The sequence below is a fragment of the Aquarana catesbeiana genome, linkage group LG06 (assembly GCF_042186555.1).
Source record: "Aquarana catesbeiana isolate 2022-GZ linkage group LG06, ASM4218655v1, whole genome shotgun sequence".
In the NCBI taxonomy this organism is placed as follows: Eukaryota; Metazoa; Chordata; class Amphibia; order Anura; family Ranidae; genus Aquarana; species Aquarana catesbeiana.
The window spans coordinates 349,265,193-349,290,445 of record NC_133329.1 but is presented as its reverse complement, the minus strand read 5'-3'; the positions used below and the strand labels follow the sequence as shown (position 1 = coordinate 349,290,445).

Here is a 25,253-nt window from a genome sequence, read left to right as displayed (position 1 = left end):
GAACCCCATACACAACAAACTGTGATGCCCATTTATTTTTCTGCTTTCACCACATCAACTTTATGGACAACATGTTCACTTGCTGCCTAATATATCCCACTAATTTTCAGATGCTATTGTAACAAGATATTCTCTTTATCTGTCAGTGGTCATAATGTTAGGGTTGATCAGTAGTTATGTGTTGTCCTCTTGCACGTTTGTACATCTGAATTCATATGAAATGCTTTTTAGTGCACTGTTACATAAATACCAAGGAATGCTGGGAAGTAGACTTGTGAGAAGAATGATTGCTGATGTAACATGTTACATGACAAGCAGACCAGGATTTGTAGTGGAACTGTGCTGTCTAAGCAGTATGGTGTTCTCCGAATGCCAAATCAAATCAACAGCATTGAGCCAATAGATGCTTGCAAGTTTGTACAACTGATTTCCGATGGAAAACTTTTCAGTACTTTGTTGTTACATAAACAATAAGGAATCCAGGGACTAGATTCCCTATAATACAGGCAGATGTGCTGGCAAAAGCATACAAGCTATAACTAGCATTCTAGCTAAGAGATGTGAGCTTTGGAAAGTTAATTTGCACTAAATGTTGCTCTTGAATAAAGCTATTAGTCAAATGGTTTTAACATTGTCTTGCAAACACCTCCTGGAGCTCTTGAAAGACCCCAAAACCTCCAGCTACTGGTAAAGTGAGTCCATAAATTTCCTTCAAATAGTGTTGCTCATACCCTTATTCGCAGTCCTCAAATCCAAAACTCAAACCTAGTCTAGATTACCCCTGGGAGTGATGGGAAGAATAAATTTAATAAAAATGATCCTCCTTCCAAAAATGTTGTACATGGTTTGGCACGCCCCTCTTTACATCTCCCTAAAAACCTTTAACCGCTTCAATACCGAGCCTATTCTGGCACTTCTCTCCTTCAAAAAAATCATCATTTTTTTGCTAGAAAATTACTCAGAACCCCCAAACATTATATAATGTTTTTTTTAGCAGACACCCTAGGGAATAAAATGGAGGTCATTGCAACTTTTTATCTCACACGGTATTTACGCAATAATTTTTCAAATGCCTTTTTTTTGGAAAAAAAATGGTTTCATGAATTAAAAAATAACAAAACAGTAAAGTTAACCCAATTTTTTTGTATAATGTGAAAGATGATGTTACGCCGAGTAAATAGATACCTAACATGTCACGCTTTAAAATTGCGCACAATCATGGAATGGCGCCAAACTTCATTACTTAAAAATCTCCATAGGCGACGCTTAAAAATGTTTTACAGGTTACCAATTTAGAGTTAGAGAGGAGGTCTAGTGCTAGAATTGTTGCACATGCTCTAACGCATGCGGCAATACCTCACATGTGTGGTTTGAGCGGCGTTTACATATGTGGGCAGGCCGTACGTGTGCGTTTGCTTCTGAGTGCGAGCTACCGGGGACAGGGGCATTTTAAATTTATTTATTTACTTATTTATTTGTTTATTTATTATATTTTTAATTTTTACACTTTTTTTAACTTTTTTTTTGTAAACATCCCTTGTAATAGGAATCTATGTGACAGGTCCTCTTTATGGAGAGATGTGGGGTCAATAATAATACCCCACATTTCTCCTCCAGGCTGGAAAGCATGAGATTGGGAAAAAAAAATCTCATTCTGACAGCCGCGATCGCGGCTTTATTTCATAACGTCGCGCCCAGGCCTCCGACGGTCAAAGAGATGACTGGTGACCACCAATAGTCGATTCTTTCTCCGGGCACCCGATGGCATGGGAGATCCCGGAGAAGCACCGGATGGCGGCGGGAGGGGGGGACATCCCCTCCCGACGCCTATAAGAACAATCAAGCAGCGGAACTGCCGCTATGATCATTCTTATCGTGCACAGAATCGCTGGCTTCAAAGAATGATATCTGAATGATGCATCTAGCTGCAGGCATCATTCAGATATCACCCCACAAAGAAGAGGACATCATTTGACTATAGCCGGGTGGAAGCAATCTTAAACTCATTTGTCTGGGGACATAGTAGACATAAATTAGCCTGGCATGTACTAAAAAATCTCACATCTGAGGGAGGATGTGCCCTCCCAGACATACAAGACTACTACTTAGCCTCACAACTTTCACACATGTATTATTTTAACACGACAGAGACACAGCGCTATAGGTCTCTGGTATGTGATAAACCAGGCCACCCACTATTTACCCCTATCCAAGTGATTCTTAGAAAGGGACCAAATAGTAATAGATCCCCTAGATATAATATGGGGATGCTCTCGCACCATCAGAAGGTATGGGATATCGCCCTAAGAAAACAGAACATTATGTGTCTGGCTATTCTGTACTTTGTTATTCTTTCAATATGAACATTGAAATTTAGAAAACAGAACATGACTCAGCTCCACTCTCACACCCCACTATGGCACAATAATCATATGCCAGAACTGGATACTGTCCCAGACCCAGCATTGTGGGCTTCGTATGGTATAATATACCTGTTCCAAGTCGTGTCAGAATCCGGGCCTAAGACCTTTCAAACACTTAAAGAGGAATTCTCGCTTCCGACCCACTTACTGTTTAGATATCTACAATTTAGGTATGCAGTGCGGAGACAGCTCTCAAATCGTGCAGTCACACTAGACACCACCTGTCCTAAATACTATTTTGGGGGCAGACGCTTCCAAACTTATAACCAACATATACTATACGCTTAGAATCCAAAGGGAAAATGCAGTTATTTGGACAGCTAAAATTGCATGGGAAAATGATGTGGGAACCATAGATGATTCTGCCTGGGTAGAAATATTGGAAGGGGTCAAGACCGCATCCCCTAAACTTTCAGATAGACACAACTATATATTGTACATCATGCATACTTAACACCGCTGAAACTAGCTAAGTTTCAAGCCATGCGAAGTCCGCTATGCCCCTTGTGTACACTGGCCCCCGGGTTATTTTATCATCTGATATGGGACTGCCCTAACATACAAACCTACTGGATGCAGATAGTTTGCTTCCTTCATAACAACATGGGCTCCCCAGTGGTCCTAGACCCAAAGCTATGTCTACTGGGCTTATTGCCTGACACTGATGTTGACAAATACCAAGCTATATTTATAAAAAGAGGAAAAAGGAAATGAACAATACCCTTCCATATAGAAAAATGATCTATACCCATAGAGGATGCACACAAAAATACTCTAGAGTGTGGGATAGATGGCTGGAGGATGGCGAAACACGTACCTAACCGACCCACACAAAAGTGTGGAAATAAAACAATGATACTGATATTGTACAGGCAGTTTATTAATCACATGCTATGTAAGATACTGTATACTTATGTTGATTGTACCTATGTTTACTATGTTTACATCTCAATAAACATGAAGAACGAGTATAGCCTCAGATAGATCAATAAATATACAAAACAAAAATCAATGCCATCATCCCGATTGAATAAGCATTCTCTCCTCTCCTCCTCTCTTTCCTTCTCCCTATGCCCTTTCTTCTCTCCCCTCCCCCCCGTTCCCCCCCTACTTTTCCCCTCCCCCCCTCCCCCTTCCTCCCTCATATTTTTCCAGTCCCCCCCTTCCCCTTTTCCATCCTAAGTCCTTCCTCCTCCCCTTTTTCCTTTCTCCCTCCTTCCTTCCCCTGCCTTCCCCTACAATTTTTCCTTTCCTTCCCTCCTCCTTCCTATCCCTCCCCTCCCTCCTTCCTTTCCCTTCCCATTCTTTTCCCTTCCCTAGCTCCTGCTGTTTTTCCCTCCCCTCCCCCTTGTCTCCCCTCCTCTTTCCTCCCTCTTTCCCCCTCCTCTTCTCTTCCCCTCCCCCCTTTCCCTCTCCTCTCCTCCTTTCTCATTTTACTTTCTGTCACTCCTCCAATTTTTCCTTTTCCCATCATTTCACCCGGGTGAGCACTCCCCTACTCCTTTTGTTTATTAGTATTTACATTTTGGTCATTACCTATTTAATCAGAACCTGTCCACAATCCCCCGTGTCCATCGTGGGGGGATCTGTATGGGGTCCCATCTTCTCCACTGAATACGTCTGAGTTGGTGAGCCAGTTTTCTACAGTGTTATTATTTTGTATTGTGCTCTTTATCCCCTTTTGCTGTGTTATTTTTAATCTTGTCTAAACTCAAAATTATTAATTTTAGACCTATCCCTCCTGAAGAAGCGGTTCTAACCGCGAAACCGGTTCTAACCGCGAAACCGGTTGAGGAAACAATTCTATATACCCCTCTGTACAAGAAACTTTACGGTTTTTCCGTCATTGTTTATGTCCGATGTGGTGTATGTAACTGATTTTATTATGTTTCATATATGCACTATTTTGTAACAATGATTTGCAATGTTTGTGATTATTAAAGTTTATATATTTTTTACTTATCCCTCTCCTTACTTTTGTGCCATTAACTAATGCCGAGATAGTCCCAAATTTCATATCATGGGGTATTTGCGCGGTTAGGCAGGTAACAGCACCTGCTTCCACGCCTTCACCTCTTGTTCTTCCACGCTTACATCTCAATAGAGTTGGTTTTTCCCAATTAAAAAAAGAAGGGTTGCTCATCCTGAGACTTTATTTTTTTTTTTTTATATTGCCGAGAGTATGTAGTGGTTTTGTGGTATTGTGGGTGCATCTTTTTTATTTTTAATTTTTTTTTTTGGTACCTATTAACATTATTTTCTGTGCAGTCCAGTGTGCGCTAGGCTTTGTTGTTTAGTATCATGTACATACCAGCTTTGGATATATACAGGATCTGTAAGGACTGACAATGGGATAAAAGGGTAAATTGTGCAATTGCCATGTGAGCGCATTCTGTTTTATATCATGAATTGTGATTGCCTAGATTCCTAAACAGGGTTAAGCCGGGTACACACTCTTGGTTTTGTTGGTTCAACCCCACGGGTTGAACGGAAAAAACCTTCCAGCTCTGGTCATAGCCACTGTACTAACCATGTGAGGTTAGTTCAGCAATCTCTCCTGCTGAGATGTTGTGTTCTGACAGAGGGAACCCCCACCAGAACACACCGATCAGCACTCTCTGCCATTGGCTGTGAGTGCTGATCAGGAGTTTGGCTGGCTTCTGTCAGACAGACCGACATACACACAGGCCGAATGTCAGCTGTTTTTTTTTAACCGGCCGTTGTCTCCCGGCCTGTGTGTAGCCAGCTTTATTCTTTGCAGATTAGACTGATCTACATGCAAACATTTAGCAGCAACAAAGCAATGCATCAATGGTTCTCCTAACTCAATCACCCCTACTTCTTAGCTCGCTTCCAACTCCTTTTTATAGTAGCACAGATCATATGAAGTGGTTTAGTTAAAAAACATGACCCTATAATATGCCTTTACTCTTCATAAACCCATTTAACTTCAAATGCTAAAGGCATACAGGGCATATATTTAAAATGGGCATGGATTTGCTTTGGACTGTAGCAACCTGTGTGACATAAGGATTATAAATAGATCACATGTACTGTTCTTTTTTATTTTTAATGAATCAATAATTCTATAACAGATCTCCTAAGGCTCAACCTATGTAAACTTACCTAGAACAATATAACTATAACTTCTGTATGTTTTAAGTGCATTTTTTACTCAAAGAATATCTAGAGAGTTTTTATATCCCAAATTAAGCAACACCAACCTTTCTAGAATCAACAGCGGCATACATAATGTCCATCCAGCCTTTAAATGTTGCCTGTAAAGTGAAAATAATAGTAGTCATTTTTTAAGTCCGTTATTAGTAAAGAAGTATTCATTATACTAAAACAGCAAAACACAAATAAATTACTACGTTTATTCCTTATATAATAAATACCTTTGCACCTATACTCCTGTGTAAATATATAGCCTTTTTAATTGTCTTTCTGGAAAGATATGATCGCTGCCAAAGTGGTGGACAAAAGTTCAGACTAACCGATTCTCTCTTTTAGTAGAGATCACATGTTCAAATGTCTAGGCTATTAGTCATTTGACTGGCATTGGGTGAAGCTTATAGCATTTTTTTTTAAGTAAAACTTAAAATAGGAAGTTCTGCTCATTCTCCTGCAACCCCAACCCCCCAAAGTTTAACCTCACCATCATTGGAAATTGTTTTTTTTATGGGATACTTATCTCTGAGAGGTACTCCCACTTTTCTCACACCCCCCCCCCCCTTCCTGCCCGCACCTTCTGGGTCTTGCAGTACATCTCGCTGTGGAATGACAGCTGTGAAACAGCAGGAAGTCCCAACCACCCTCCCACGATGAATACCAGCCTGGGCGAAGACAGCACTGGACTCCTGAGTACCTTTATTAAAAAACAGCAACTACAGTATTTGTAGCTGCTAGCTTCTAATTTTTTATAAATGACCAAATTTCTCTTTAACGAAAGGTATTTTCAGCGGTTTTTCTTCACCTCAACAACACTTTTTAGGTGGCTTTAGCTTCTTTAACCCTTTCCCGCCCATCCCTTTGGGTGGACTATTATCGGGTTGGAAAGTTTGTGCAACCATGTGACCACTGTGATTGACTGTCGTGGTGAACATGTGATCAGGCTCCGCCAGTTCCTGCTTATTAGTATAGACTGAAGTTGACTTTAACAGCTTGTTCTGTGTCCTGAGAGTGCACTGTGAATACACAGTCAGCACAGAAACCCCTGCAGCCCATAGACGCATATAGAGAGTCACCGCATATATGTGTTATGTGGGTGGCAAGAAGTTAAAGGTTATGTAAAGGTTCATTTAAAAAACAAAAAAACAAAACAAACATGTCATAGTTACCTCCTCTGTGCAGTTGGTTTTGCACAGAGTGGCCCTGATCCTCCCCTTCTCGAGAGCCTCGTTGGAGAGCCCCTCTCCCTAGGGGCACTCATGCTGCTGCGTCCATTGACACAGACAGCAGGACTCGGCTAGGCCCCTGGCTCCCGTGTCATTGGATTTGATTGACAGCAGCAGGAGCCAATGGCTGCGCTGCTTTCAATCTATCCAAGCAGGACCCAAAACACCGGCTGGAGCTGGTGTGCTTGTCCCCCGTCGCTGTAAAGACCGGGTTCATGTAAGTAAAAGGGGGGCAATGGGGGGCAGCTGCAGCACAGGAGGTTTTACCACCTTATTGCATAGAATGCATTAAGATGAAAAACCTTGAGGGTTTACAACCCCTTTAAGCTAAAAAAGTCTCTGTTAGAATATTGTGTGCCTCAGTTTTCAAGGCCCCTGGGACTTGCTACAGCTTGAATATATGGAAAAAAATATTTTAAAAATGACAAGCTGTAGCAGATATAAATAGATTTGTGTATGTAAATTTTCTTATGATTATTTGCACAGCCATTGGCACACTCTGCCATGTGACAATGCTAGAGCTACTGATAGGGTGTTTAGGCACCCTATCAGTTTGTACATTACATTGTGTGATAGAAGATGGGGACATGCTTAATTTCCACCATTGGGAAGTAGACACACTTCAAGGAGTTCCAGCTGGCACTGAAGGAGTGTATTATGTGATTGACATGAAGACATACATGTTGGATGCATATGTTGTCAGCAGTCTACTAAAGCTTGTAGTTCATTTAACATTTCATTCTCAGTCCTTTGCTTCAGTCTTAGGGACATATCATCCATATCTCACAAACCAATAATACATATTTTCTTGGATATTTTATTAATTTAGATTATAGTTAGTATGTGGATTATATTACATTGATATACCACATCATATTTAAGGATTTTTTTTCTTTATTATAGATGCTGCTGTCTTAATGGTTGATATGGCCGTTATTAAAGAGTTACTAAACCCACAACAGTAAAATCAGTTCATATATGCAGTAAAGCATGCTTGTTATACTCACTGTGGAATCTAAGGGGTTAATCCTCCGCATTATGTAAAAAGGCTGTTTGATCCTATCTTCTCTGATCCTCCCCTTGTTCCACAGCCCCCAACCCATCTCCTGATAGAACAGAGTATTGGGGGCAAGCTGCACATGCTCAGTTTGATGTGTATTGCTAGAAAGTTTTTTTTTTTCTTTGGAGAGTGCATGTGATTAGCACAGGGCCAATCAGCACTCTCCCCCCAGACAGGGGGTGAGGGGTCCTGCAGCCTCATAGGACAATCATGGGAGAATGAAAACTCCTCCCACAAGCTTTAACCAGTGCTCTGCTGGACACTAATAGAAGTCACAAAACTGCTCTAACTGCTAACGAGAAAGAGTATTTAGCCGTTTATATTTACTAAAACTATTGCATTTCCAATTTGTGTGTACTGCGGGAGACAAAATATGCAGGGTCCTGGGTTTAGCAACTCCTTTGCCGCGTACACACGAGCGGCATACTTGGTCCGGCGTACCGGAGTCCATTGGACAATTCGATCATGTGTGGGCTCCAGCGGACTTTTTCTTCTCAAAAGTTTGACGGACTTAGATTTGAAACATGTTTTAAATCTATCCGACGGACTCGAGTCCAGTCGAAAAGTCCGCTCGTCTGTATGCTAGTCCGATGGACAAAAACCGAGGCTAGGACAGCTATTGGCTACTGGCTATGAACGTCCTTGTTTTAGTCCGGTCGTATGTCATCACGTACGAATCCGTTGGACTTTGGTTGATCGTGTGTAGGCAAGTCCGTTCATTCGTAAAGTCCGTCGAAAAGTCCGCCGAGCAAAGTATGCCGTAAAGTCCGGTTGTGTGTACGCGGCATTTAAGTAAGGTGCTGGCAAATGTTTTTGTAGCTAAGAAAATACAAATCATATATAGATGTTTGTAAAGTGCTATAAAATACTCTATATTGCTTGCAAGCAGCAAATATGTTTATTAAACAAATTAACAAATAATACAAAAAAAAATGCTAAACTCATTTTTGTGCATCAAGAACAACTTAAGAGAGATTTACAATTAGTAAAGTGTCACATAAAAACAGATCATAAAAAACACAAAGCCTGTGCAGCATTGGGTGAGTTAAACTGAATTACACAGTAAAATATAACACATTTATATTTATATCTTACCACTTGAAGCAAAGATAGATAACCAAAGCCAACATTATCAAAGTTCACTTTGACGGTTTTCCATCTTGCGCTTTGATTATTGGCTGCTATCAGGGCGTCACACTCTGATTTATTATTGACCACCTCAACATCAAAGTATTCCTCCGATGTGACATTTAGACAGTAGCCATATTTTCCTGCGAACATGTTCACCCCCATAATGCTAAAAATTAGCCAAAATATTAGACAAACCAGCAGCACGTTCATGATGGAAGGTATGGCACCTATGAGGGCATTTACAACCACCTAGTACAAAAATTGAGACGGAGGAAATACATGTTACCAACAGCTTCCACAGTCTTTTGAAAACGTGATAATGAGATGAGCTATGAATGTATATCTAAGATTAAACACATACAAATAAACACTGAAAAGGAGTTTCACAATAATGTAAAAAAATATATAAATCAGAAGAAAGAATACAAAATATAAAAAACGCCTAGATGATTTACATAACTAGAGATTTAACACACATGTTAGAAAAAAAGACAAATTAAAGGGTAATTAAATACATACTGTAAATAAATGTGTTAAATAAACATGCAAACAAACTAAACAAAATAAATGTGACATACATTTTAGATACAAGGGTCATTTGTTAACGCCACACAGTTGGGCAATTTCACTGATCTATTATATGGATGTATGCATTGACAGGAATGTTAAAGGGACTCCCATAGCCAGGTTGTGAAAAAACTTCTTGAATATCGTGCACCTAAATTTCCACCTTGCTGGAAGTTCTCATCTAAGAACAGGGACAAGTCTTTAAAAATATCAACAAAAAATTAGAATATCCAAGAATCTGTTATCTAAATATATACTTGTCCAAGAAACCTCCAATGGGATGGGTAGATCTGTAACTCCCCATTACATGCTAGTTATAGGGCAATTTAGGTTTTTGGCTGCATTGAAACGGACATGACTGCCCCTGTGTATGCAACCTAGTAGCTGAAAAGGCCTGCTATCATCGGAAGCTGCCCAACCTTATACCATAAACCCTTTAATTGAAAGATTTACTTCTCCTATTATATACATACGTAATCATTACACTTTTTTTATAGACTGGTGAGAAAACCCACCTAAAGTGGCTAGAGTAAGAGTGCTAGTTCTACAACTCTCTATTACTGTACATGCTGGCTATAGAGAAGAAATTTAACCTTTCAGCTTTATTAATAGAATTCAATGTTATTTTTAGAGGCCAGAAGTAAGTGTGACCTGTCTTACCCTGTCTCGTCTATTTCCTTACACCACTGTATTTACCGATTTTTCTTTTTCTTTATTATTATTTATTTACCTTTATTACACAGAATTTGGCAGAGGCCGTTTATGCACATAGCATGCATTATATTTTATATAGGGGCTGTCAAGCCCGCTCTGTGGCTGCATTTCCCCCTTGGTCCTTATCTGGAGGCTTCCCGACTCGGTTGAGATTACTCACATCAGACCACCGTCCAATCCTACCTTTGGAGCTAATTCCAACTTATGGGCCGCTCTGTAAGTAGTAAAGATATCACCCTTTCCTTCATCTTTAGGGTAGAATGCATAAGTAGCAGCTATTAAACTTATTAAATATTCAATTACTTTGTAGTTCAACCCATGCATCAAACTCCTGACGATTGGCAACAGGCTGTGAAACACGTTGAGTGTTCATCCGGGGATGCCAAGCCAAGCTTGCTCCAATAACTATAACAAACTATTATGTTCATTGTCTGTATCAATCATGTGAACTATGTATTTATCATTTGTATATAATCGATTTTGTTCTGATTCTCATTTACTGTTTGTCACAAATCATGTCCAGTAATCCATTATTTATTATTAAATGTATTATTATTATATCAACTATGTTGATTTTTTATGATTATATTCTTTATATCATAAATGCTTGATTCTATTGATTAATTATGTTCGCCAGTATTGCTATCATGAATTGCCCCTAGGGGATTGTGACATCCAATGTATTTATATTCTACATATATATTATTATACACATCCACATGCCTCATGTAAAGTCCCAATCCTATCCTCCAATTTTTCTCATCAATGTTATTTTTAGCTTGGTGAAAAAGTTGATTCAAGGGCCAACCACAGGTTGACCAAGGACAAAAAATATTTTTAATAAATGACCCTGTATCAGTTTAATAAATACAGTTCACAAAATAATTAAACAAAACACACAACATAAACAGATGACAGCTGAGAACAAAGAAAGTGTTACGTAATCATGCAGATGTGATTTTTTTTATTGGGAATGAAGAACTCCTAATGCAAGCAATCGCTTCACATGAATCATTCACAAACTGCTGTACTAGTAGCTACTATTGTTGTGCATAAAGCCAGGCACGCAGTAATGATGTATTCACTAAGACTTTTATTCCATTCTCTATATGGAAACATTCTTAACAAATAAAACTCTTTCCATTTAGACAAAATATTTGTTGCATCAATTTCAAACTTCAGTCATAAGCCATAGTATCTGAACTGAATTTGTAAAGTCATTAAAAGGCATATAAATAATTAATTCTAAATTGATGTTGCTGTCCTTAAAATATAGGAATCTGGTCTCATGCTCATATGTAATTTTAATGAGACAACATAAAATTTGGTGAAATGCTATATTGCCAAATAGAAGAGAATATTTATAATATCTAAATGCTATTTTGTATTTTTATAATTAATATTGTTAACTAATTAGATAAACTGTGTTTAATAAGTTAATGCTAAGGTTAATAATATTATATATTTAAAAATATTTCAAATGGACTGTCTACCATGTTGGTGTTAAATACTTACTGTGACATTGCAAGATCTTGTGATATATATTTTATAGAGAGGGAATCATAGAATTCCATGCTTGGATCCTGCTCATAAAACCATCAATCTTAAATTACATAAAATATAACAAAGCCTGAAATGTGTTTAAAATCAGCAGTACATTCAAGTTTTCTCTGTTCCCTTAACATAAATGCAATAAATAAATAAATAAAAACTTAAGATTTCTTTTAAAATACCACATATGCCTCCAGCTATCTGGAGTGCCATTTATCAGCGTTACTTTAGAAAACACACTCGGGCAACCAGTGTGTCTGTGAATGGCTGTGGTCTGAGCTGTCACTGGACAGTTTAGATTACAGTCACAATGTTTAGAGCCCATCAAAGTGGCTTTGTTCCTTGTGATAGCTCTGAACCAATCATAAGTGTAAGCACATTTGAAATATAAACACGAGTGGTGTTTAGAAACATTTGGTCCATTAACAACAGAGGCAGCTCCCCTTCCTCTGTTGTGAATGCACTGAATATTTCCAAGCACGGCGGGGGGGGGGGGGGGGGGGTGTTAGATTGCCACTGGCCTCCAATGATTGTGGGATTGTTTTTTATTCTGGGACCTTAAGGTGTCATTGACCACCAATGATTATTGTTTTTTTTTTTAAGGTTGGGGGGGGGTTTAAAGTGCCACTGACTACCAATGATTCTGGGATCTTATTTCAAAGATAAGAAAATGAAAGGTAGGTTTAAGCAAGCCCAATTTTTGGTATTTTCCTTTGTACACTATAGAATAAAAACCCAGTGGTTATTAAAGTGATACTAGAGGGTTTTTTTTTTTTTTTATTAAAAAAATAACAAACATGTCATACCTATCTCCTCTGTGCAAGGGTTTTGCACAGAGCGGCCCGATCCTCCTCTTCTGGGGTCCCTCAGGGGCGCTCTTGGCTCCAACTCTTCTCGAGTTCCCCCTCGGAAAGCAAAGGGAGCACTCATGCGGGCATGTCCCTGAGTCCTGCTGCTGCGTCCATTGACACAGACAGCATGACTCGGCCCCGTCCCCGTCTCCTGTGTCACTGGATTTGATTGACAGCAGCGGGAGCCAATGGTGGTTCCTGCTGCTATCAATCTATTTAATGAGGACCCGAGACAGCATCTGGAGCTGCTGTGCTTGTTCTCGTCACTGGAAAGACTGGGTACAGGTAGGTAAAAGGGGGGCTCTGGGGGCCTGCAGCAGCACAGAAGGTTTTTCACCTTAATGCATAGATTGCATTAAGGTGAAAAACACTGAGAGTTCTCAGAGACTTCTCTAACCTCTTTAAATACTACCAAAGGAAAGCTCTATCTGTCTCAAAAAATTATAAAAAATAAACTTAGGCAAAGTGTTGCATGATCGAGTAACTGTCAGTCAAATTATGACAGCAATGAAAACTGAAAAAAAAAATAGCTTGGTAATGAAAGGCTAGTACTCAAGTGGTGGTGCATTCTCCAGTAGGCTACATTATATTAAATTCAGTTTACCGCAGTCAAGATTTCTGTAGGACTCGGCAAATCAGTAGAAACCCTTGCATAATTCCTAGTTAAGCTACTTATTATAAACTGAACCACGTTTGTGTGATTGAATGTTACAGTCTATGGAGGAAGTTTTTCAAAATTCCATTGACAGTCTTACAATGTATATCTGGAGGATATTTTACAATATTTAATTTTTTTTTTAATCTAATCTAAATTTAGTCCAGAAACTCATAAAAATATGTTTGCATATGTCCACCAAGATCAATAAAGATGGATAACAAAATAATTGTTAATTTTTTTATATTTAATAGATATATGTATATTTTGAAAGTAACTTAAGTTAAGTAAAAAGAGAAAAGGCTTCCCTGTAAATTATGTTTTTAAATAGTAGATGTTAAAATGAATATGTACTCCACTACAGATAAAAAAATATCATTATTATATATATTGGTTTTAGAATATGTTAATTTTCTTTCTGAAAATTTTTATTTTTTGTGTCAGAAAGTTTTATGTATAGATCATTGATGCTGTTTAGTTGATATTTGCAAGTTTGAAAAATTTGAAAATCAATTGATAATCAACCAGAGGCATCACTGACTCCAATTAATTGTTCCTTTTAAAACCTTAAAGTGGTTGTAAACCCTTACAACACACTTTTTGCTACAGGAAAGCCTATAATAAGGCTTACCTTTAGCTACCCTGGATATCTCCTAAACCTGCACGGTTTAGGAGATATCCCCTGTATTTGCATGTGCTGACATCATTGGCACATGCGCACTGAAGCAAACTGAAGCAATTGCTTCAGTTAGACTGTTCTGTTACTGGCGGTTTCCATGTACATGCGCGGGAGTGACGTCATCGCAGCTCTGGCCAATTACAGAGCCGGAGCCCGTAATACCCGGAAGTAACGATGTCGCGGGCCGGAGCAGTGAACTAGGACTGCTGCGGGGGTTTCGATCTAAGGTAAGTAATACATAATGAGCTAGTATGATATGCATACTAGCTCATTATGCCTTTGTCTTGCAGTTTTTTTTTTTTTTTACTTGCGTTTACAACCACTTTAAGCTGGTCATATACTGTAAGATTTCTCTTGCTCAACCTTGTGGAATGAATGAGAAAAATCTATCAATTTCCCAATTCATGCTAAACAGTGGGGATGAAGGAATCTCCACTGATGGCTACTGTATTCTGACAGCCAGCAGCCAAAGTACCCTAGTGGATGCATCCATTCAAATGCAGCCACTCTCTAGCCAACAATTTTCTACCCACATCCCATGATTTTCATATCAAGGGATGTCAGGCGGGTACAAGTAATTTTTTCTTATTTTCAGTTTATGTATTTTATTAATTTTTTTGTAAATGAAGTGTGGTATTTTTAAGGCTGTTTGATTATCCACATTTATGTAGCACTGAGAAATGACTCAACACTTCACAAAATATACAGAATAATGACTAAAATGTTATTTTTTTTTGTACAGCAGACATTCCTTCACTTTCTTAAACATTTAATGGCACATTGTACAGTAAAACAAAAGCAGAGACACATTCTTTGCAATAAAACAACTGTGTACATTAAAAATATATAGTACTCTAACTGTAATCTTACAAAGTTTAAAAAATATATAAATTAGCATGTATAAAATCAGCGACATTTCTTTATCTGAGGGCATTTTTTATGTTTTTATAACCTAAGTGGTTTATTATTGCATGAAACCATGCAAGAAATTATTTATTTTTATGATATATTCAAATTTACACATGCACATGTTAAAATTTGTAAAATGAGCATTATACTAGTTATATGTAGGACTCAAACTGGTTGAATTGGTTCTATTCACAGGTTTATTTTTATTGGACTTGAAGTTTGAAATGCAATTTTATTCAAGAACAAGCCAGTGAGCATGCATATCTGACAGTTCAACTTTATTTTTCATTTTTAAAGTTGAGTTGTCTTATTTATCCTTAAAATCAAGCAGTGTACCATGCTTACGTGTTTTTTTAACCATTGAATGCATGCATTGAAATATTGTATTTTTGATTAAATCAATGGAGACTCTTGCTGCACATAAAATTTCACCAACAATTACAAAAGTAAAAATGAGAATTAAAACCTTTTCCATTAAATTTCCATTTAGTCTGTGGATTGGTGGTTCATATAATATAGTTTATTTAATTTGAGCAAAATCTATAGCATTTTGTTCCTGAGAATTTTAGCTATAGACTAAGCTCTATGCTGTTATCTGTTTTAAAGCAAAAACTTTAGTTCACGTGCCCTCTCAAAAATTACTGTAAAAATGTAATATTGACTGACACACAAGAAATGTGCAATGTTAGGTATCATAGCATCTGTTCATTGATGTTTAAAGCTAAATGTCCTGTAGTATAGAAAATAGTGATGATGATAACAATAATAATAATAATAATATTAACGATTATCAATATATATAAATTCCTTTTTTAGATTGTAAGCTCTCAAGAGCCCTCCTAACCCTCTTGTCTTGTGGTGTAGTCTTTCTTTGTTTTGTAAAGCACTAAGCAAACTGTACAAATCCTTTTTAATAATGATAACAATTCTGTTAGCTACACTGCTTAGCTATCTTTGTTACATTTACTTTACATAAATATGGAATGAACAGTTTTTGCATTAACTGTTTTCTCTGAAATTATTTATTTAAGGTCTGTTATCATCAAAAATTCTTCATTTTCTCACTTTATATCAACACAATCCAACAACCTACAGAGAATTTTGCCTGTTCACTATTGGCATCCCTTAAAGAATAATTCTAGGCATGGGTACTTTATACATAATTATGTTGGTCCAGCTTGTGCCAATATAACTATGTATATACCATGACTGGTTGATGCCCCTGAAAACTGGAAATCAATGATAGTAGACACATCTACTCCAATGATCTCCACTTGCTTCCAGGCATTGCTAATTTTGATGTCAAATTTCGATTTAGTTTTAGCCATAGTCTTTTGCCTCAAATGCCATTTTAGTTTCAGTCATACTTTAGTCATCTAAATTGTTTTAGTTTTAGTCGTATTTTAGTCGACCAATTTCTAGTACATTTAAATCGACTAAAATCGAATGGGTTTAGTTAAATCGTTATGCATTTTTTAAGCATTTCTATAGAATTGCTAAACTCATGATATACTCCTGGAGTAAAAATCTATAAAATGTTATTATTTCTGGTATTAACGTTTGAACACACATCTGAACAGACACAGATTTAGCCGTTCTCTCATTGGACAAGGTGGAGAGTGTGATTCCACTGTCCCACCTCTCCACCATGTCCATTCATTTTCCCACTCACGTTCCATAGCCTAACATCACCTAACATCTGTTGATGTACTACCAGTTTTTGGGTCCCACACTCTCCTGCAGTTAATGAAGTCCATATTTCAATTAGGACGGTAAAGCTGTGATCATTTCCATCATCCAATCATGTGCAAAGAAAATTCTTCTTTTAATTGCACTACACATGAATAAATATTCAATGTGAATACTCAGCTCGCAACTTCTTATGCAAATCACCACCATGGTCTTTGCAATGTCATTAACTATATGCAAAAGCCACCTGAACGTATCTTTATGTTTTTAAACTTTTCTCTGAACCTATGCTCTTTCCTATTTTGTGTCTTTTAGTCACACAAATAAAATGATCAAAATAATTTAATCCATTGGTAAATGTAACCTTAGTTTTTGTTATTTAAAGCATTCACCTCATACATTAGTTGGGTAATGTACTTGTACATACAATGAAAATGGGTTCCATGCCATCATCATGTTAAATACATTCTTAAAGCACCCTTGTGTGTCAGTCTGCAGATGTGTCCATTAACTTGTATACAAACAGCTCGGTGCATTTAATGGGCAGGTTAATTAAAGCAGATGTGTTTAATTTTTTTAGACAGCGATTCACCACGTATGATATGGCAGCAGATAGTGGTCAGGGAATGCTTATATTTCAGTTTTTATTGCCAATTTCAAATATGTGAACACTGACAGTGCATCCATGCATCAGATGAAAATACATTTATTTTCTAGTAGCCTTAAGTAACAAAAATCAAAGGGTCTATTAAACAGAAAAAAACCAAAATGACCTCTTTTCACTGGGGTTTCCAGTTTGCATTTAGAACAAGTAAATGAAACTGTACGTGTTTGTCACCATTTATGAATATAGCTTAAAAAGGTGTCATGGCATCCATTTGCCAAAAGGCAATTTGGCTATTATTAATAATAGTTGCCCTTAATATTCAAACAATCACATTTCAAAAAAATTAACTTTGGTTGCACCTAGAAGCTACTGTTCATGAAACAATGCAGATCACTACTAGTCCTAATACTATTAGGTGCCAACCATAGTACTGGTAACTCTTGGAATATTGCTAGTGGTATTTACACTAACCTAAATGTATTATAAATGTAACACCACTAAACCTCGCCTAGCTTTACTTTAACTATATAATTTCTGTTGAATAGACTCAAATATTAACAAAAAAAGCTGGTATGTTGTGATAGCATATGGTTTTGCAATGTGTTAAAGCATCCTACCTCATATCTGTTAGTGCTAAACAGTATGTATGAGGTTATTGCAGCATCTCTGCATGGATTTATCATATCGTATGCTTTTTTTCACATGCACGATTCATTTCTATGCATGCATTATCTTAGCGTCTTTTAGGTGGTCTTACCCTCATCCCTTCAAATCGTGACAGGGCCCTCAGAGGTCTCAATGCCCTCAGTGTCCTAAGGGACTTTATGGCCCCTAATTCTGAGTAGCCCAAGGCATTAGCTACTAAGCTAACCAATGACACCTACACAAAGACACAAAAGTAATAATCTCATTGATCTTCCAAATTTTTTACTTAGATATTAAAGAAATGTATGTTTTGTTAAGATACTCCAGGATGTCCAGGTGAACCTAAGAAAAACTGTGAAAAATATTAGAAAGTAATGTTAAACCTGTTGGTAAAGCTGTAAGAAAAATGTTAGTCTTCTTACCCAATTTTTATTAAAGGCCAGCTTGACAAATTGAATGCACCTATTAAAAAAAAGTAGCACTATTTCCCTGTCTGTGTATATTGCTCTTACCCTGATGCCGTCAAATCTTGACAATGCACGTAGAGGTCTCAGTGCTCTTAAGGTCCTTAGAGACTTAATAGCGGCTAGTTGATCATACCCAAGGGCCACCGCCAAAAGAGATATGATAGAAATCTGTTCAGAATTAATGGCATCATTAATCAGGGCCTTAATTCTTATTCTACGGCTTGGCCTTAGAAATCGGGGTGAGGTGATATTGTGTTTTGTAAATAGTAGAGGGTACAATGTAGATCATAATCTACCGGTATATATATATATATATATATATATATATATATATATATATATATATATATATATATATATATAAATATATATATATATATATATATATATATATATATATATATATATATATATATGCATTTGCTTATATCATTTGCTTATATCAAATTTCAATGTAGTGAAAAATAATGCATGTATTTATATTAATGTGCCATTAACTTGAAAAAAGAAACTAAAATTAAGTCATTACATTCTATACAATATTTAGATAATATAATAATAGAGATTAGATTAGATTAGATTAGATAATAAAATAATAGACTAAACTACTTAATGACTTATTATCCATACTAAATTAATCATTTAAAAGGTTTTTATGTAAAAAAAGAATAACTGCTTACTAAATTATCAAGTAAACATATATTAAAATATATTAAATAGTTTATTTTGATTTACAAGTCTAAAACTATTAATATACCATAGATATTTTTCATTTTAATCTAAAAAAGACATGACTCTTATAAAGTGAGGCATGCATTGGAAATATCTCAATAAGAGAAGTGTATGTTGTTTTTACACATTATTCAGAAAAAAAAAATACTGTCATGCCTTTTAAAAAAGGTAATACCTGATAATGAAAATGTATTATTACTAGTGACTACTGGGGAAACTATATTAGTTTTGGTTAGTTTTCCTTACATTTTGATTATATCTATTAATATATTGATATTAATATTTTCAAGATTATAAATTAGTATTTTATATAATTTTCTTTACTTGTTTACAGTCTTTACTTTACAAATAAACATTTATTTCAATGTGCATCCATGATATTTAATTTGCAGAACATACTAGGCTTTCTAATAATGAGGACGATATCACAGATAGTCCACAAGCCAATGAGAAACTCCAATAACACCGGAGTGGAAAGGTGGAAATAACCATCAGAGTTGACACACTGCCACCACCAAGGTAAAGATTGGCCGCTCTCCTCAGACATATGACCCCTGAATGAACAGGAAGGTCTAACAGGCTTGTCCCCCCCAGGGGTAAAAAATGCTCAATGAGGTCCGGTAATGATATCTCCCTTTTTTAGGGAGTGGACATTTTTTGCACTGCACTGATTTATTGCAATGTCATATCTGAGGAGCTGTGAAATCTTTTTCTAGTGTTCAGCTTGCAACTTTTCTTTCAATTTTTTTTTTTTTGTATGCGCTAATTCTTTTCCATTTAAATTTTGAATAATAAGGTCCAGCATTGGCTGCTAACTTGACTGCCTCTTTCTAGCTGATAATCCATATGAGCTAGCATAGGAAAAGGGTGTGTCCCTCCATTTATCTGTGTATGTTTTCTAAAAAAAATTGCAGATGATTCAATGACCCATGCTATTCATAAAAGTAGTAAACCCCTAGCAAAAGAAGTGGAAAGTGTGCTGGAGTACACAACTTGTTAGCTACAAGTGACAAATATGAATTACGGATAAGTGGGAAATAATGGGAAATAAAACTTTAAAAACTTAAAAAAAAAATTGCATTCTGTTTAATAAAGTAATTCTATACATAATACTATACATTCCCTTAAATCACAAAGGCATATGTGTTATTTTCTAAACAAATAAGACAAAGGTTGGCTTATTTTAAAGGGAACATATAGTGTTTCATATACTTTCACGTTATTAATCATGGTCAAAATTACTTTATTTAATGCAGTTAGATAAATATGTATGTGATTAATATTCCCATATATTTACAATTTACATTCAGCAGGTGAAGCTCTGGGTTTCTTTTCATGTGTTTATCAGGCTAAAGCTTAAATTACACATACGCAGCTGAATGAGTTATAAGAGTGACTTATCTATCCCAATAGAATGTTTAAATTATATAGAGAAAGCCTGAAAGTAAACAACTCCTGCTGCATTTGAAAACCCACAATGATCTGTGACGCCAGTGTCAGGGGTGCACCTTGTATTAAATATTTGTTTATAAAATAAAGATTTTATGTAATAGTAGATATAAATCATCTATTTAAAAAAAAATTTCTTCAAAATAATGAAGTACTAAAGTAGCCCCAAAACCACTATAATTTTAGTTCACTATAAGTTTAGTTTATATACATGTTCATATGGACCTAATTGTAATACCCTCTTGGGAAGGGAAAAAATAAAATAAAAATACAAATCAAATGAATGTGTGTTTTCATGTAAATACACTAATTGATTTCTAATGAAAGATTTTTGCTTCACAAATGGAACACAAGGCAGAACAAAAATAATAATGAATAAAATAGATGACATACACAACAATGAAATCACGCTCCAAAGAATCACACCACTCTAACTCCTTTCATTAGAATCATACCGCAAGCAGTGATCGAATGCATTTGTATGAATTAGCCTGGGCAAGCTGATTTATTATTTTGTCTTTTTTTTTCTGATTCAACTAAAATATTTTTTTTTTTCTAAAATTCAAAAACTGTAACTAAATTTTACAAAAGCTTCACTTCGACCAATGCTTGGTACACAGAATGTCATAGGGCAATAATGCAGCTGATTAACATACCCGCTACTGAAAAATTTTAGCACCACTGTTTCCTTTGCAATTGGCACTCAACCTTAAAGTTTCTGATTACCTCCCAGTCTTCTTCATTTGTGCTCTTTAGCCTTGATGAAAAAGTATGTGTTATTATTAGTTTTTGTACTTACCATGTACTGTGGATGTTGCACATGTGGGGAATGCCTGATTTATTTCAGCATTTAAATATTATGAAAATAATAAATAATCATTGTTTCAGTATTTAACAATTGCAGTGGCCATTCAAAAACATAACATATTAATACAATATTAAAGTAATGCAGTTCATTATCATTTCATCAAATATGAAAGACCACAGAACATCATAATTCATCATACTAAAATACCATTATCCATTATGATTACAAATTTCTTAAGTGAATAGATATGTGACCAGTAGTCGTGGTTAGCCAGGGCCAACATAGTTTTAAAGAATGCATATTAAATACAGATTTGTTTATTAACCCATTCATTTGAACATTGAACTTTGATTGGGTTTATTTTGCAGATTACAGAAATCCACAAATGCCACTAAATCTGCTACTTAATTAAGGACACATTGTCTACTTTTTTTAAATTAACATTCATGTTCTTTGTGGACACTTTGGCAAGATTAGTAAAAACATTAAGGGGTTGACTTATAATGCGCAGGAGCTAGTCATGTCCACACACAGGACTGGGACAGCCGCTGTAAACTGAGCAGCACATGCGCAGCTCAGCTTTAATTCCGGAGATCACTGTGATTAGGTAAGTATTTGTATTTTAATGCAGAAGAAACATTGCACGTCTCTTCTGCAATAAAAAGCCTGTTCTCACAGTGAGTTACAGCAGAACTTTATTTCCGCTTTAAAAAAAAGACTAATTTACTTTTTGTGAATTTGAGAAGATGTGTCATTACTGATTTGTTTCTAAAGGTGCACAGAGCAGTTCTCCTGGTTTCACTACCTAGTAAATCACTGACCAAGAACAAGTATGCAGCTAGTGAAGTCAGAAAAGTTTGACCCACCATCCTGTATACCTGTTCCAGGTCTGTGATGACAGACTCAGGGTCTGCATAATCAAAAATAAATTGAAAACGACAATTTCCATGTTCCTTGTCTTACAGGCTCCTTTCTAATGGTGCATTAAAAAAAAAAACCTAAAACCAGTGACGGTTAGAGCTGAATGTAGTTATCAGAGAAGAGAAATGTGCTTAAAACTGTACTGTTTCAGATATGTTTTGGCTTTACTTTTTTATCCCCAAAGGAAAACATTGCGTAAAACATTTTAAAGTGGTTGTAAACACTCATATGTACCCAGTGAAGTGACTAGCATTAGGTGCTACACAGAGTTTAAACAAATCCTCCTACATAAGTTGTAGCTGTGTATCTGCAGGCAATTCTTTTGTAGATCGTTCTGAATGTACATAGAAGTGTGGATTGCTTTTTGGTTCTATCAGTAGGGGTCAGGATTAGAAAAGTGACGGCAGAAAAAAGACAGAGAACTCCATTGAGTTTGCCCATTTTCACACAGCCAACAGCTATGAGCCCTGATTTGAGGAAAAGGACACATCCACGACTGAAAAGCTATTGAAAGCTAATAATACAAGCCCTGATGGGCAAGGAACCTGGTCCAGATGGGCTTATGGCCCTCTATTACAAGAAAGTTTCCAATCTCTTAGCCCTCCCTTTGACATTATATTTCAACGCAATCCAGCAAGCAGGTCCCATAGATTCAGGCTCTAATACAGCTTATATCACCCTACTTCCAAAACCACATAAGGATCCTAGTGATGTAACCAATTATAGACCGATATCACTCATTAATAATGATTTGAAGTTGAATTTGTGCTAACTGCTTGCTATCCCTTGTGGATCACTACATCCATTTGGATCAGGTTGGTTTTCTCCAGCATAGACAGGCAGCTGATACTTTGTGCAGCATTTTGAGATGCCACTCTCTGAAGATTTTCATCTCCAACAAATTCTGAATTGTTTATACTCTCTCCAAAAGTGATGACCTAGCAAATCAAACAGTGTTTGAGAACAAATGTTTACAAGCCACACTGCAACGAGGGTGCATCTCGATGCTGTACAGATTATAGGTTGCCCGTTCTCCAAATTATCCTATTAGTTAGCGTGGGGAAAAGATCTTAATATTAACCCGAAAGAGGTAGATTGGCATACCTGGAATGCATGTATTTATAATGGTGTAATGAATGTAGCATTGGTTGAGGTGGGCTTTAAGGTTTACTCTAGATGGTATTTAGTACCATAACACCTCTCAAAACTGTTTCCATGCTCTTCATCTTTATTCTTTTGGGGTTGTGGACAGATAGGGACACCCCTTCATATCTGGTGGATGTGCCCCAAGCTTAGACGTTTTTGCAGATGTGTCCACTCTTTGATATATTGAATTAAGCAGGTTAGGGACACCTCGGATTGCACTGTTGAACATTTCAGTTGATAACATCCCAAAACATGCACAGACCCTAATTTATTTTATATTTTTAGCGGCCTCAACAGCTTGGAAAAGCCCAGTAGTCAACTTAGCTTTGCTGAAATGCACGTTGACTTGGATCATGCCTAATGAAAAGATTGAGAGCATTTTAAGGGATAAACAGGGACTTTTTGACAAGATAAAGAAGCCTTGGCTTTCTAATTTACAAGTACCGGATGTTTAATAGTGTTTGGATACATGGTCGGTGGGAGGATTTTGGATGGACAAGACTGTCCTCTTCCATCTTTACTTCCTGCCTCTCTTTCTTCTTTTTCTTATTCCTTTCTTCACTTTTTCTTTCTCATTTTCCACGTTTCCTTTTTTTTTCTTCCCAACAATGCTGTATATTGTGTAGCTTAATTAACACACTTATTTGATGGTTGATCACCAGGCATATTGGTTATGCCCTATATGGGGCCTGGTTCCATGACCTGCTGCTCCCACCAGATTACTTTATTCTTCTAGTATGACTCATGTCTATTGCTTTCTCTTTGTATGATGCCTAGGGAAGAGCCCAATTTTTCAAGTCGAATGTAAGTTCGACTCAAACATCGGGTGTTTGCCCGTTCGCCGAATACCGAACATTATAGGGCATTCGCGGGAAATTCGAGTGCCCAAGGAATGCGCCATAATGAAAGGCGGGACCATCAATGCACTGCGAGATCGCAGTGCAATGACGGCTGCTGATTGGCCAAAGCATGCACCTGACCTGCATGCTTTGGCCAATCACAGCTCGCAGGGTGCCTTTGGCCAATCATGGCTCAAGGGGCCAGGGACTCAGGGGAGTCCACGCCCCACACTATGTAAGGCTGCTTACACGACAGCCGTACATAGTTTTATGAATGAGAGCAGCAAAATGTAAAGGAAAAAATGTAATTTAAAACAGACCACATGCCCTCAACATGGGGAGGGCATTTTGGGGTCTCCCCAAAACACCTTGTCCCCATGTTGATGGACCGAGAAAAAAAACAGAAAAACTCAGCTCCTGCAGGCTTTCTGCATTGACAGCTGTTATATAGCCGAGGGTGGGGCCCACCAGTGATGTAAACAGGTGCCCCACCCCCTCTGGAGTTGCGCGACATCAGGCATGTGGCCTGGTATGGTTCAGGAGGGGTTCTCTCTTGTCTGTTGCCCCTTTTCCTGCGGCCTGCCAGCTTGCGCGCTCAGATAAGGGTCTGGTATGGATTTTGGGGGGACCCATACGCCATTTTTTTTCAATTTTGGCTCGGGGTTCCCCTTAAAATCCATACCTGACCTGAAGGGCCTGGCATGGATTGGGGGGGACCCTACACAATTTTTTGTTTAATTTTGGTGCGGGTTCCCCTTAATATTCATACCTGACCTGAAGGGCCTGGTAATGGGCTGGGGCCCATGCCGTTTTTTTCAATGATTTTTATATATATTGCCGGGATCCGACAATTCATTACAGCCGCGAGCAGTTTTAAATGACATTTTTTCCTTCAGAAATATAATTTTGCTGGGATCCGACAAGTCATTACAGCCATGAGCAGTTTTGAATTACATTTTCTTCCTTCAGAAATGTAATTTTGCTGTGGTACTGTTCTAAACATGGGAAAGATG

The 25,253-nt window shown here is 37.1% G+C and overlaps 1 protein-coding gene across 4 annotated transcripts in view; it reads right to left on the bottom strand.

The window, feature by feature from the left end:
* Window positions 1-25,253, bottom strand: part of LOC141147040 (sodium channel protein type 2 subunit alpha-like) — a 229,147-nt gene that overhangs the window by 14,335 nt on the left and 189,559 nt on the right. For all 4 annotated transcript variants that reach the window (XM_073634018.1, XM_073634019.1, XM_073634020.1 and 1 more), the window contains exons 21-23: window positions 17,991-18,113; window positions 8,976-9,260; window positions 5,648-5,701 (exon numbers count right to left, since the gene is read on the bottom strand). In XM_073634018.1, coding sequence (XP_073490119.1) covers window positions 5,648-5,701; window positions 8,976-9,260; window positions 17,991-18,113 — 462 coding nt within the window. The remainder of the gene's footprint in view (window positions 1-5,647; window positions 5,702-8,975; window positions 9,261-17,990; window positions 18,114-25,253) is intronic.